The 15,389-nt window shown below is 40.8% G+C and overlaps 1 protein-coding gene across 1 annotated transcript in view; it reads left to right on the plus strand.

Annotated features, from left to right (window-relative positions):
* The window catches only part of LOC311089325 (uncharacterized protein), an 18,551-nt gene extending 8,054 nt beyond the window's left edge, over positions 1 to 10,497 (plus strand). The window contains exon 2 of the mRNA XM_084123931.1: positions 6,635 to 10,497. Coding sequence (XP_083980057.1) covers positions 6,635 to 7,038 — 404 coding nt within the window. The 3' untranslated portion in view covers positions 7,039 to 10,497. The remainder of the gene's footprint in view (positions 1 to 6,634) is intronic.
* The last annotated feature ends 4,892 nt before the right edge of the window (positions 10,498 to 15,389 follow it).

The following is a 15,389-nucleotide window of genomic DNA, read 5'->3' on the forward strand; positions in this document are numbered from 1 at the left end:
TTGACGTTAAGTGTAATTTGATAATTGTGAGTGAACATGAACCATATTGGCTGAGTTTGCTTTGGGTACGAGCGAGAGGTGATTCGTTAATCACAATTTTTGAGGGAGAAATTGATCTGACAAAATCAGACCGGTTTCTGCCACACTTAGCTCGTTAGTGGACAAGAGTACCACTGGTGATTCAGGTAATCACAGGTGCTGATTAATTAGTTTTGCTCAAAATCTCTGTAATCCGAAGAAATCTTGCAAGGGTGGACGGAAGAGCCACGCCAGATTAATTAGGTGAATCAGAATCAATCGAGCGCTGGAAGGTGCTCATGAGAAGATTTTGAGTAAAACATAATTACAAAAGCACGGCATATTTGCTGAAACCCGACCGGTTTTGGGTGAAATAAAATCGGGTCTGTTGAAGACGTTTGACAGATACTAAGACACGTGTCGAAAGAGTAAAATCCAGAAGGGAAATTCAGCCAAAAATGGGGTCATCTAACAGTAAATTAGATCATTTTTATACACCAATTTTCTGTCAAATGAGAAATAATTATGGTGGTAAATGTATGGTTGACATACAGAAACTGATAAAATATCACGATTTTCCCGAAGCGGGGACCTTGAGTAAAATAAGACTCAATGTAGTAAAAGAGTCAGTAGAAAAGAACGAGGGAAAACAGAGTGGCTGCTGTGTGTGTGTTAAACATGTGTGTAAGAACTGTGAACCGACTATAATGTGTTGGGTAGAAGAAGCTGACAGGCGAGAACGAAAGCAGATACAAAAAGAGTTACTGGGTGATAGTGAGAAAAATGTGAAGGATGTTGTATGTGTGAAAACAGTTCCACCGGAACAGAAAGCTACTAATGATCCGAATGTATGTGTTTTTCCACATGTGACCGAGACGGCAACGGCCCCGCCGCCAGCCTACAACACAAATCACTATCCCGTAGCTGAGATTTCGGCTCTCAGGCTGGATCTTGATCTGGACCGCTCTCCACCAGCCCCGAGAACAGCCCAAGAAGAACGACTTGCAGAAGCACGAGCACAAATTGAACTGGCAGAGGCAGCCCAAAGAGCAGCGCAGGCAGAGGCCGATGCAAGAGCAGCGCGAGGGGGGGCAGAGGCCGCAGAGCGAGTGGCACAAAGACTAACAGCGCAGTTTCATGCACAGTTACACGGGCGTTTGAGTGCAACGCTGCGGCACGCTACTCACACTGAAGAGGACAGAAAGGAGAAGAAAAAACCCCTCACAATGGTGGTTATACAACGACAACCTAAACAACCCAACAAACCTGCATCTTCCCGTTCAAACCCTGCTGGTCGAAAAGGACAGAAAGGAAGAGCTGCTGGAGGAAAATGGAGCTGTTATGTTTGTGCCACAAATGCCCACTCGCTCCGAGACTGTACAAAATGCAGAGTGTGCAAGAAGGACGGACACTGGAGCAGCGCGTGTCCCACCATGAAGTCGGATTGAACCGAGGGGGCTGGAGAGCGGGACGGAGGGGGTCCGGCTTTGGGAAGCCAATCTCTGGCTACAGCAAAGGGAAGTGAAAATATCTTTACTAACACACGCACACACGACGCACACACAAACACATACACTGATTTTCTTTCTGCTACCTGCAATGAAAAAACTGCTTGCAAATCTTTTTGTGTGTCTGATGAAACTTTGAGCAAAGCTATGACTGATGATTTGAGCAGTGTTGTGAATGATGAGCGTATGAGATTGTACAAAAGTACAGGGTTTTCTGAAATGCCAATTTACCCGTTACTAGTCAAAGGGGTAGTTCTTGAATTTTGGTCGATTCTGGTATCAGTCTGTCCACGTTACGACCATGTGATTTACCATGTGTTCGGAACTTAACCGGGAAAGTGTATCAGAGCACTTCGGCCTCGGGCCATTTGATCTGACCGGTTAACAGAGCCGTTAAAGTGCGAGACAGAGGGCGGACGCTCTTTCAGACATGAGTTTGTGTGGTCTCCCGGCTGTCCCGCACCTCTGATGGCTCGTGATTTAATGTGTAAATTAAATTTGTCCTTCTGTGCTGATTCCTATGGAATTAGCATCGAGGAAACGCCACAAATTACTTGTTCCAAATTTGAGCCGAGATGGGCTTATGAATGGCAGGTGACAGATGTTGATTGGGCAGAGAAAATTTTGAAATTGGCAAAAGATCGAACAAACCCAGTCAACACAGAGTTTATGACAAATGATAAAATGCATTGCACATTACATGTCGTAACAGAGCGAGATTCAGACTTTGAAAAGATGTGGTTTAATTCTGTGAAGAATGAAAGTGTGAAATTTGACCAGGTTTTCTGGACAGAAAGTGTGTGTGCATTGTCTGCAGTGTTGACTGAGAGTCAGAAAGCTTGTTATCTTATGACAGAGAACACTGTCTGCCACTTATCTGTCTCCAAGGCCATAAGCCAACAGTGGAGAGATGTGGGCCTTTTTGTGAAAGAATGTTTATCAGCCACAGACTGGGTGAGAATTGATTCACACACAGCAGAGAGTAAGAGTGTGGTGGCATTTAAGTCAAACTGTGACTTTGAGGTTGGGGTCCTGAGAAATGTGACTGCTATTGGGAAAAATGTGACAGCACAGAGAGTTGGGGATATTTCTGCCTCAGAAATTGATATTTCTTTGGCACAAATATCACCAAACTTGTGGGCAGAAAAACAAATATGATGTGGGGCTGATTAAAGGATGTGAGCCAGTTGTAATAACACCAAAATCAGATTTCAGACCGTGTAAGGCACAGTATCGCCTGAAACGTGAAGCAATAGAGGGCATAAAACCAGTGTTTGATGCTCTATTGAAAGAGGGTGTAATTAGGCCTTGTGATGGTTCACCAGTTAGAACCCCAATTAACCGCACTCCTTTCTTATGTTGATGACCTTTTGATCTGTTCAGAAAGTGAGTCTATTTGCAGGGCTGACACTGTGACTCTCCTGAAGCATCTTGAAAGGGAGGGCCACAGGGTCAGCCTTTCAAAGCTGCAGTTTGTGCAACAGGAAGGGACATTCCTGGGGCGTGTTATCAAACAGAACAGCAAAACACTGTCACAGAAGAGGGTGCAGGGCATAAAAGAAGTGCCAAAGCCAGGGTTCGAAATGAGGGGGGTCTGGGGGGGTCCCGGACCCTCCATAAGTCATTAGGGACCCCCCATAAGAATTTATTTTTGGATTTTGGGGGGTCCCCGACAAATGTATTTTAACATTAAAAATTATTGTGAAAATTCTAGGTCTTTAGTGACGTTTTATATTTATAACAGTAATTAATTTATTTCCTAGCGCGAGGCAGCAATCAGGGCAGCTATTAGCCGAGTGAGTTCCTATACAGCGTCACAGATTGTTGTTGTGGTGCTCCCGCAGATACGTGCTGTAGCTGAACGCGGCAAAACGAAACAAAGAGTGAAATCCTGAATGAAAATCCTGTAAGTGCTTCGATTATATTTATATCTCCATAATTGCTTATAGTAAAATATTAGGAGTTCGAGTTCCTATATCAAAAGTTGCATTAACTAGATACCCAGTGTAATGATTAGAAGAGTAGGCTAGGCTAAGGCTACGTTTGTCAACGTTTCTTGCTATCTGTAACGTTATGTGTATGAAGCCAAATGATCTGCCAGCTAACAGCAGACTATGGAAGCTTGTTTCCGCCACAGAGTGAAAAATAAAAAAGGTAATTGCGACTTTTTAATCTCACAATTCTGACTTTTTATCTCAGAATTACGTGATATAAAGTCGCAATTGCAGGTTATAAAGTCAGAATTGCGTGATATAAAGTTGCAATTGTGTGTTAAGTCAAAATTGCGTGATATAAAGTCAGAATTATGAGATATAAACCCGCAATTGCGAGAAATATACTTGAAATTCTGACTTTTTTTCAGTTTATATCTCACAATTCTGACTTTATAATACGCAATTGGGAGATATAAAGTCAGAATTGCATGATATAAAGTCGCAATTGCGTGTTATAAAGTCAGAATTGTGAGATATAAACTATTCTGTGGTAAAAAAAATAAATAAAAAAAAGTCTGTCTTTTTTTCCTTAGAAATGGACTTTATATATCACAATTGTTAGTTTATATCTCACAATTCTGAGAAAAGATGTCAGAATTAAACTCTCAATTATGTGTAATAAAGTCAGAATTGCGTGATATAGCCTAAAGTCGCAATTGCGAGAAAAAAAAGTCAGAATTCTTACTTTATAAGACGCAATTGCGACTTTATTTCACGCAATTCTGACTTTATATCTCACAATTCTGACTTTATAACACGCAATTGCGACTTTATTTCACGCAATTCTGAATATATCTCGCAATTCTGAGAAATAAAGTCAGAATTGCGAGATGTAAACTCGCAATTGTGAGATAAAAAGTCGCAATTTTCTTTTAAAATGTTTTATTCTGTGGCGGAAACAAGCTTCCATAGCAGACCTAGCAGCTAGACTAGTTATTCAAAGCTAGCATAACCACCTACTTTTCCAGTCAGTGATTACGAAAGATAACCAGGTCTGTGAGTTGATTAAAGTGAATGTGATTTGAGCATGAATGAGTATACATGAGAGCTTGGTAAGCTATCTAGGAAGCTAATATTATTTTTCTTAATTTAGAACCTGCATCATGGAGAGAAAAAGAACTTGTAACTTTGTTGCTCCAGAGTTAGAGGTTTACCTGTTATAGCCACTTATCCAGACACCACTACAATACTGGGCCTAGCCCAAACCATGAAAAACATCCCAAGACAATTATCCCACCTTCATCATTGGTCCATATAATTTTGCCTACAGTATATAGTGTAGCAAGGTAGTCTTCAGAATTTTTAATAATTTAATAATTAAATTTTAGGGGACCCCCCAAGAGTCCTAAGTCATTTCGAACCCTGGCCAAAGCCTGTAACAAAAAGCAACTGTTGTCATTTTTGGGAGTATGTGCTTATTGTTGAACATTCATTCCCAATTATGCCATTTTAGAACAGCCTTTACGAGCCCTTACAACAGGGAAAGGGCTGAGGTCATGTGACAAACTTGTTTGGACAAGTGAAGCTGAAGCAGCATTTGATAACATGAAAGTACAATTGTGTATGGCTCCATCGTTAGGGCCTTCCGGTTATAGATCGTCCGTTCACACAGATGGTTGAGGTATCATACGATTCTGTTAGATATGCCAAACATCACTGTTAAAAGGTGTGCACACCGCGTCCAGATTTGATGGACGTTCCGCTTGATAATTGTGACAATATCCTGTTTGTGGATGGATCTGCGTCGAAAGATCCACAAACAGGACAGAATAACGTGGGTTATGCCGTGACGACTGAATTTGAAACTGTAAGATCTGGCAAATTACCATGTCATTACTCTGCACAGGCAGCTGAATTAGTCGCTTTGACTGAAGCATGTAAACTGATGACTGACAAGTGTGCAACGATTTACACAGACTCGCGTTATGCTTTTGGGGTCACGCATGACTTTGGTGCTCTGTGGAAGCACAGAAAATTTTTAAAGTCAGACGGACGACCAATACTGAACGCTACATTAGTATCTGACCTTTTGGAGGCCATTATGCTGCCAGACAAGATTGCAATTTGTAAATGCGCAGCGCATACTAATGATAAAAGTTTCGTATCAACAGGCAACGCCAGAGCTGATATGGCTGCGAAGGCAGCGGCAGCAAAGCAGACTGAAGCTGATAGCAGTGGCGCCACCTGCGTACAAGTTGACAATAACCTTAACAATGACATTTCTCCTTGTTTACAGAGCATGCAGTCTTTTTCCACAGGAGCTGAGAAAAACAAATGGAAGACGGCAGGCTGCAGCCTTGTTGATGGTGTATGGACATCTGTTGATGGAAAGCCATGTCTGCCCAGCCATTTTTTCCCACATTATGCTAAATTGTTGCATGGGATGGACCATGCATCAAAAATGGGGATGATTATGCAAATGAGAGAATTGTGGTTTACCAAAGGGTTCACAATATATGCTGTGTGATTTGCACCACATATAATGTTGCACAGGGCATTAAAACACCACTGGCAAGTCAGCCAGCCCCAGACGGGCCATTTGAATATTTAATGATTGATTTCATTGAACTAACCCCGTGCGGAAATAAGAAATATTGTTTGGTTATGGTGGATATGTTTTCAAAATGGGTTGAGACGTTTCCCACCTCAAAACAAGATGCGGCAGCAGTTGCAAAGGCACTGCTGACCGAAATTGTACCCCGTTGGGGCGTCCCAAAGAAGATCAGCAGTGATAACGGACGACATTTTGTCAATGAGGCAATCAAACAGGTGGGGAAGTTCTTAGGAATTGATATGAGAACACATTGTGCCTATCACGCTGCCAGCGGGGGCGCTGTTGAGCGTGAAAACCAGACGGTAAAAAACAAATTGGCAAAATGCTGCGAAGAAACAGGGCTATCGTGGGTGAACGCACTCCCCACTGTGTTAATGTACATGAGAATGAGAAAGAGAGTCAAAACAAATTTGAGCCCATTTGAAATTCTCTTTGGTAGACCACCATTCATGGGTATAACAGGGGAAAAAAGGAGGCTTCCATCGACAGATGTGTGTGAGAATGAAATGTTGAATTACTGCAAAGAGATGTCGTGTTTGTGATCTAACAGTTCTGTGCAGGTGAAAGAAATGCCAGGGGCAAAGTAGCAGAGACGTTCCTGCACAAAACCAGACCGGGTGATTACGTGGTGATCCGCGACTTCAGGAGGAAGAGCTGGAGGGCGAAACGGTGGCTAGGACCGTTCCAAGTCTTGCTGATCACGCATACGGCGGTGAAGGTCGGAGAACGAGCCACGTGGGTGAATGCCAGTCACTGCAGGAGAGTTCCACCCATATCAGGAGAGCAACAGGAGGAGGAACCCCAACGACAAACAACAACAACAACGGCGAAACCTCTCGTGCTGCCAGGGCCACCCGAGATCGAACGGGCCTCTGGAGAGGAGCTGGCCTGGATGAGAGACGAGGGGACAAGCAAAGGTCAGACCGAGACAATTGAAAACTGGGTGGTCAGACTGCAGAATTAAAACCAACCACGAAGAAATCAACTTTAAGTGTCCATTCGATAAACCGTATCAAAGTTCACCGGCGGCAGTTTGGGTTGGTGGAAATATCATATCACCGTTTGCAAAAAAGGACTGGTCAGGGTGCTGTTACCCAGCTTTAGTGAATGTGGGAACTTCTGTGTATCTGCCAAACAAGGTGGTTGAAGTTAACAAAGAAAATGTTTAGTGAAAACCTTTAGAATATGTGGAATGATTTTCTTTACAACTTATGGAAATTAATGTGCTGCCAATAATAATGATGAAGAATATGATTTGGCTATTGTGATTGAATCCACACTGGTGGACTGTAAAAGAATACAGAGAACTGCTTATCAGTGGCTCTGTTTACATTCCTGATGGGGACACACTGCTTCGAGGGTGTGCAGTAAGTTGGAGCCGTTTGGAAGCTCAATGATCAAACTATAGGTAAAGAGAGTGTTTTAATTGTGGTCAGCAGGGCCATTTAGCCCGTAATTGTAAATGGACACTCAGAAAAGAAAGTTTAAAGGAAAGTTAATAGATGGAAGTCGTAAGAAGATTGGAGGATGCAGAAGGAACTAGCATGTAGGGAGAGATGAGAAGAGATATAGTGAAATGTATGTTGAAGAATAGAATAGAATAGAATCGGGCATTTATATAGCGCTTTCATATGTACTACTGTACACCCAAAGCGCTTTACAATCATGTCAGGGGATCTCTCCTCAACCACCACCAGTGTGCAGCATCCACTTGGATGATGCGACGGCAGCCACAGTACAACGGCGCCAGTGCGCTCACCACACACCGGATATAGGTGGAGAGAGGAAAGAGAGTGATAGAGCCAATTCAATGTAAGGGGATTATTAGGAGGCCATGATTGGTAAGGGCCAATGGTGTGTGGCCATGACACCGGGGTTACACCCCTACTCTTTACGAGAAATGCCATGGGATTTTTAATGACCACAGAGAGTCAGGACCTCGGTTTAACGTCTCATCCGAAGGACGGTGCTCTTTGACAGTATAGTGTCCCCGTCACTACACTGGGGCGTTAGGACCCACACAGACCACAGGGTGAGCACCCCCTGCTGGCCTCACTAACACCTCTTCCAGCAGCAACCTGGTTTTCTCAGGAGGTCTCCCATCCAGGTACTAACCAGGCTCAGCCCTGCTTAGCTTCAGTGGGCAACCAGTCTTGGGCTACAGGGAGATATGGCTGCTGGCTGTTATGAAAATAAAATTTCTGATAGAATTTATGGAACTATTTATGTCAAGTTAAGTGACATAAAGATGAGGAATGAACAAAGGTTTTATTAAGCAGAATGGGGAACAATTGTATTTTAGTGGTAATGTAATGTCTAACATCCCTGATGTGGGCAAAAGACAAATATAAAAATTATGTTTATTTGAAAATAGATGTAAATTCTGGCAAAGATGCCTTACTGCCGGGCTAGAGTTAAAAGTTTAAGTGGTAGATAAAGTTTGATTTTAGAAGTTTATGAGAGTACAGTGTGCCAGTCCTAAATGCCTCAGAGTCTCTCTCATTCAATGTCAGCTAAAAGCTGTTAACTGAGCCTGTGCGATTTAGGGATTGAGAGATGAGTAATATGATGTTTTGGTTTTGTGAAACAGCAGAGATAAGTGGGACTGAGAAAATATTGATAACATTAAGTTGAATCTGCAGACTAACAACTTGATAGAGGAATACTGTTTCAACACAGTTTTAATGAAATTGATGGCATATAGTACAAACTTTTATACTTTGTGAAGAGTCCTGAAACAGACAGTGAAGAGAGGAGAGCAAACGCTGTAAGCAGCTGTGCTCTGAAGCTTTGACTTCAAAGAAATGTGGAGTTTGTAAAATGTTGGGGGTATCATGTTGTTTTAACATTCCTGATTATAGTGACAACATAACCAATATCATCGAGCACATGAGAAAAGCTGTAAAAGAGCCGCCTCAAGCTACTGGTAGTGAGTGGGTGGGGTGGCTGATGTCTGCATGGTCAGGGTGGTTTTATAGAATAATTCAAACTGTCTTGCCAATTGTGGGAATGGAATTACTAATTCTGTTTTGTTTACCATGCATTATGAAGTGTGTTTCCAGCTCAGTGCAGAGATTGATCAGGGCGGGGACAGTTAGCAAAGTGACGTCAGTCCAAGCAGTAAAACTGACTCTGTACCCAATAACTGATGGAGAGCAATGTGATGATTATGACAGTGATGACGTGTATGCAGACATGAGTTAAATGTGTTTTATTTATTTCTTTTTTTTTTGCCTTTCGGGGACCATGAAAGGGTTTTCCTAAACTTTGATTGTTTAGGTTTTGATATCATTGATTGACTGTACTATTTACTATTCTTTTATTATTATTTTTTATTATTTTTATTTCTTTTTCCATTGTAAGAATGATGATATGTTCAGAAGGTTAAAAACAGCGGTCATCCGTGTTACGAGGTGACGTACAAGTGGAAGGGTTTGAAATGAGGGATTTTTTATGTATACTATTTCTTTGCATCTTTTTAAGAATGTCAAATCAACCAGTGTTTTATGAATTGATATGGGTTTTTTTCCCTACTAATGTGATCTATACTATTTCTCGTTTATACTGAGATGACTGAGGGTCCGATCTATAGTGTTGGGGATGCAATAACAGTGCTTATTCATCTAGCCCGGTTTCAGAATAAACCTTTACTTGCTTGCTATAACATAGAGGGCCTATCCTTACAAAACAGCCTAAGCTTTTTCATTCTAAATTTTAATGAAGGTTCAAGTAAAATGATCAGGTATATGAAAGTCAGACATGAAGAGGATAACTGTGATGTGAAGACTTGAATCAATTCTGTTCTTGAAATGTAATGATGTGATGATTTTGATTTTGATTTAGAAATTAGGGGACAAGGGTGAATTTTCCTTTAATATGTTTATCAGAGAATGATAAAGAGGAGGAATTGTTACGGGAAAATTCAGTATTTCTTATATTCATTTGTTTCCAAAACTGTTAATTCCATTTGAATCATATGTTTCTGTGAGGTTTTCCAGCAGCTGAGGGGGGACAGGAAAGAGCAGGCCAATAAAACAGATGGGCAGGAAGATAGTGAAATACCTGAGCACGAGAAAGAGTTTGGTTAGAAGAATACAGGGTTATTTAACTAATAAAAGAAGCACCAGGCCCTCTCCTTAGGGAAGCAGGAGGCAATTAGGTCATAGATGAAGGCCTTTGGGTGTCTCAGGGACAGAGAACAGTGTGACCTGCATCAGGGGGGTAGAAACCAGTCCGAACCAGCAGAAGATAGGGGGTATCTTTCTGGAAATTTACAAGAAACCTGGAAGGAGGAGTTTTTGCCAAGAAACTGTATAAAATGTCCATGTTTTATTGTGTCTAGTAGGTATTCTGTTTTCCAAACCGGGTAGCTGCGGTTTTTGTGAAAAGAATCCTCAAAGAATAAACTTTTCTCTTTATTACAGTTTTGCCTCTTGAATGTTTCTTTACACCTGTTGATGCTGTGTTTTTCATTGAGATGTTTTTCATTGAAAAATTGCTATTACAACATATTCATATTTTGTGAACAATTAGTGTGATTATATAAAATATACTCAGTAGGATTATATGTAAAAATATATGTAGGATTATATGTAAGAATATATGTAGGAATATATGTAAGAATATACTCTGGAAGGAGCCCTTGTTTCAAAACAAAACAAAAAACAAAAAATAACCCCTCTAACTAACTCCCTACTCTACCCATTTTCTAATGATCTACCTAATTTTACCCCAAAAATAAAATACACAGTGGGGCTACCTCCCTCTCTATCAAAAACAGTGTCAAATTGTGAAAATCAATAATCAGAAAATAAAAATAACAAGGCACTCTCTTCTTTACTCCTTCATTAGTACTGTTCACAGGAAGTCATCCAACTCGTCCAGACCTGGCCCAATAGGGTACACTCCTGAGTTTGTGCACCCGATGTCAATTCCCGAACGTTTGACTGACACATTAATCATCTGTTTGGCAGCTGCGTTGGCTATCATAGATCTGAGGAAAGGCACAACAGAACAGCAAAAGGAAAACAACAACAACCACAACTATTATCATTCCCACCTTAATGAACCATTCCTTCCAGGAACCAAACAAAGAGTCTAACCAGTATCCAGTGTATCTGTCTCTTCCAGCATTTTCAGTAACCTCTTGTCTTAGTTGCTTCAGTTTCTTCATGGCTCTAGTAAAAGCTCCATCAGGGGCTGTATTATTTGGAATAAAGGTACAACAATCAGTTCCAAACATCACACATACTCCTCCTTTTTCTGCCAGTAGCCAATCCAGAGCTTGCCTGTTTTGCCATGTCATTTTGCTAGTATACCTTAATTGATGGCCTAAGGCATCAAGTGCGTCGTCTATGTAATTAATGAATCTCTGTTGGTTATAATAAATGTAATTAATCCATTCTTGATTCTTATTTGGTAATATCCACACAAATATGGATTCCCAGCCTGCTGCTACCTCATCTCTGGCTTTAAATTCATGGGGTATCCCTCTTGGTTGTCCTATGGAATCTATTGTTACTTTAGGGTCTGGGGTATACGCTCTTTTAACTCTGCGTTTTTGTTTGTTGATGCTCTCCAGGGGCCTCATTTATAAACGTGGCGTACGCACAAAACGGGGCTGAAAATGTGCGTACGCCACTTCCGACGCATAAGTTGTGATTTATAAAAACAAACTTGACGGGAATATATGCGCACCTGCACGCAAAGTCTGACCCATGCGTACGAACGTTTTGGAGATGGAGCAGTTTGGCGACACCGATGGTGAGCTGGAGTTAAGTGTCTTTTTGGTCACTTTTAGACAGAAAATCTAAAGAAAATTAAACATATACAGAAAGATAATACAAATATAATTTCACTCACCAAGCCTGTCACTTGAAGCAAATATCCATCCTTTCTTAAATGTCCGCGCCAGCGAGCGCGTTGGGCCGTTTAGTGAAACTGACGCAAATAACAGTTTAAATAAATAAAATAATGATTTAAACTATGTTTTACTTCTGATAAACATTTAGATTAAATATGACATTCAAATTATGGAGTTAAACACTTAAACATGAAATCATTACTGAGAAGCTACAACATTTTTTATATTCAAATTCAATCAATTGTTGTGGATGCGATGTTTTTGAACACTTTTCCTGTGGCGTGCTGTGTTTTAATGTTTTAACCACAGAGATAATTGCTTATCATGATAATACCAGATTGTCTAGAGAAAATTGTTTCGTGCAAATAATGCCCAAGGCATATCTGACTGTTTCCATTAAAAATATAAATCAATTAAAAATACAATTCGGCCAGTGGAAAAGATTGAGAAAAACTTTCTCTGAACTGTATTTTACACTATTTGATTTATGTATTCAAAAACAAGGCAAGGATAGGCAACTACTTGATTTTTATTAATGTAATGTGTCTTGTACCGTTAAACGTTATCACGTGGATGAATAATCAAATGCAAATGATATGCAAATGAGGATCTGCATAGTAAAACTAGGCGTTGTCAGCTCCATATATGGTTATTTCGGGGTGGAGACGCATGTGCGCACAATCTTCCGCTGACTGGGATTTATAAAGTGAATTCTGCGCAGGTTCTGGCGTACGAACGGTTTTATAAGTCTGAATATTTTTTTGCGTACGCCATTTTTGGCTTTCGGGCGCACGTACATTTTTAGTAAGGTTCCTACGCACAGTTTTATAAATGAGACCCCAGGTCTTTTGTTTCATTGAGATCCCAGTCTATAATTCCAACTTCCTGAGCCAGTCTTACTCTGACACAGAGTCTTTTCCAATCGACTAAGGTGGCTCTCAGTCTTCTGCCTCCACACAACCAAAAGTAATCAGCTATTGCTTCATTTTGACTTTCAAAGGGTTCTATTAAAGGAAAAGTCAATGAAGCGTTCTTACAATTGTCTTTAACAGTCGTTATCGTCATGTTGTTGTTTACTGTTGCTGTGGCATATATTATGCTGAAAGATTTATACACATCTGGGTCATAATACATTTCTCGATCTAGATGCCATATTATTGAACATTTTCCCCATATCTTACCGCCCCTTAGTCTTATTAAAACATTCATATTCAAATGATGTATCTAGTACATAGTTCTTTGGAGTTTCTCGTTTGGCTGGGTCTATTCTTACATCAAGTTTTTTGCATTCACTTCCCCACCCTTTCTGATTATAAAATTTATGGTAATATTTGCTCCCCAACATGGCTAGACATTCCGCTGGGCAATATGGAGTTATTTGACCAGTTTGGTTGTCACAATACTGCGAATAGAATCTAGCACAGTCTACGTTGTCATATTGGTTTGGCACGATTGTTAACTTTTTCAAAAGCGAGGGTGAGCACAACACACAAGTACTCTTTGTCGTCTGTTTTACCGTGTATTCTGCCCACCTGTACCATTCATTGTGATAAGCTGTATCCAATAGTTTCTCCTTTCTTAGTTTTGATTCAAAGTCATATTCAATTTTGGTATAGTTCTCATCAGTGGCCCAAGTCCATTTCAAATCTCTTTTTACATTGTGTCTGCTTCTTTTATTACCTTGAGTTGGTTCAGTCATGTTATGGTAACTCATCCCATTCAACATTGGAGAAGTCGATGTCGGGGAGATTGATGTAGGGGAAATCAATGTTGGGGAGATCAATGTCCTGAAGGTTGAGTTTAGCAAGCTCTTGCTGCTGGTGTGATTCTCTGGTGGAGGGCCCGGATTCAGGTGACTGTTCCTCTGGAGACCTTGAGCTTGAGGCAACTGCTGCAGCAGATGTATCAATACTAGGATCAGTGTTAAGAGCTCTCTCACCTTCATGCTCTGGATCCTCTGGAAGGAGTGCATCATTCTGTATTGGCATTTCATCTCTTGGTCCAGTGTGCTCAGTTTCCCTAGAATGAGGTTCAGCAGCATTATTACCTTCTCTCTCCTTCTAATTTGCTCTTTGATCTTCTTGGGCAGCGGTTTTCAATAGGTGAGGCGCGCCTCCCCTGGGGGGCGCCAAAGAGCCACAGGGGAGGCGCGACACGCAAAGAAAAAAATAACTGTATGCAGCTCTATTGATATCGGTAATTGTGTGTGCGAGTATTAGCTTTAAAATGCGTCGTTCTCTTGTCCTAAGTCAACATAGTCAGCATTAAGGGAGGATATGGAGCCCGGGAAGTCACCTGTGTGAGTAAAAAAAAAACAATCCGTGGCGACGGTTTTGCAATCAGTCCGCTCAGTTTATAAACAGTACTCACGAATTCTCAAACTGTTCCCTCGGTTTAACAAATCGTGCCCACGGATTAATAAACCGTACCCACGAGTTTCTAATCCGCGCTCTCAGACTTGTAAACCGTGCCTTCAGTTTTTGCAATCTGTACCCACAAATTCATAAACCGTGCCCACGCTTTTGCAATCCGTTCCCACGGGTTTGTAAACTATAACATTACTCACGGATTTGTGGCTCGCCCTCATTTTAGAAGAACACCAGGAGGTAGCCTACGTTGTTAACGAATCTTATTGTATATTGTTTTATTGTGTATTAAGTGGAATACATCAAATTGTCTTAACAGCGTCTGCATGTTTAAAGTGATTCTCAATTGTAGCGGGTATGGGGTGGAATATATACGATTTAATATGATTACATTTTTTAATAATAAATATAATTGCGTGACGAGTTCATAATGCGGTGAATTCCCGCTCCCATTTACTTCACAATCTCATTATAGAGAGACGCGCGTCACGATCTGTGCTCTGCCGCGTCTCGCGCTCGCTATGCCGCCAGATTCAGTATGCAGTGCACCTTATGAACCATGGCGTTAACTTGAACTGCATTTCTGTCAGTGCGTGACTACAGCTCGTTAATAAACAACGTTTTTTTTATTGATCCATTTCATACAAAACGTCTTCATTTGGGAAGTGCACTTGCGCAAAAACATTTTTCATGTTCATGTTCTTTTGGGTTTTTTGTGTGTGGATGCTGCTGATAAAACTACAAAGAGACATGCATTTGTGTGTGTGTGTGTGTGTGTGTGTGTGTTTGTTTCTTTTGTAAAAGTTTCCCGGATATAACTTCCCTATTCAATGCACAATTTTCCTTACAAATTATATTATCAGCAATGTGAGTAAATGTAGCCGTGTAAAACGTAAGGGATGATGCCACCCTTCTAGAACAATGTGCATTTACGTTTAAATTATAACATATTTAATAGCATGGAATTACAGTGTAATTAGTGTTAGCCTATCTTAGCCTTTTTCAGTGCATTAGGTGAGGTAAACTGATAATATTAGTGATTCTCATTTATCAAAACACTAAAATTGGTACCATTTTGGAGAGAAA

This window comes from Abramis brama (assembly GCF_963993115.1).
Source record: "Abramis brama genome assembly, chromosome: 9".
Taxonomy (NCBI): Eukaryota; Metazoa; Chordata; class Actinopteri; order Cypriniformes; family Leuciscidae; genus Abramis; species Abramis brama.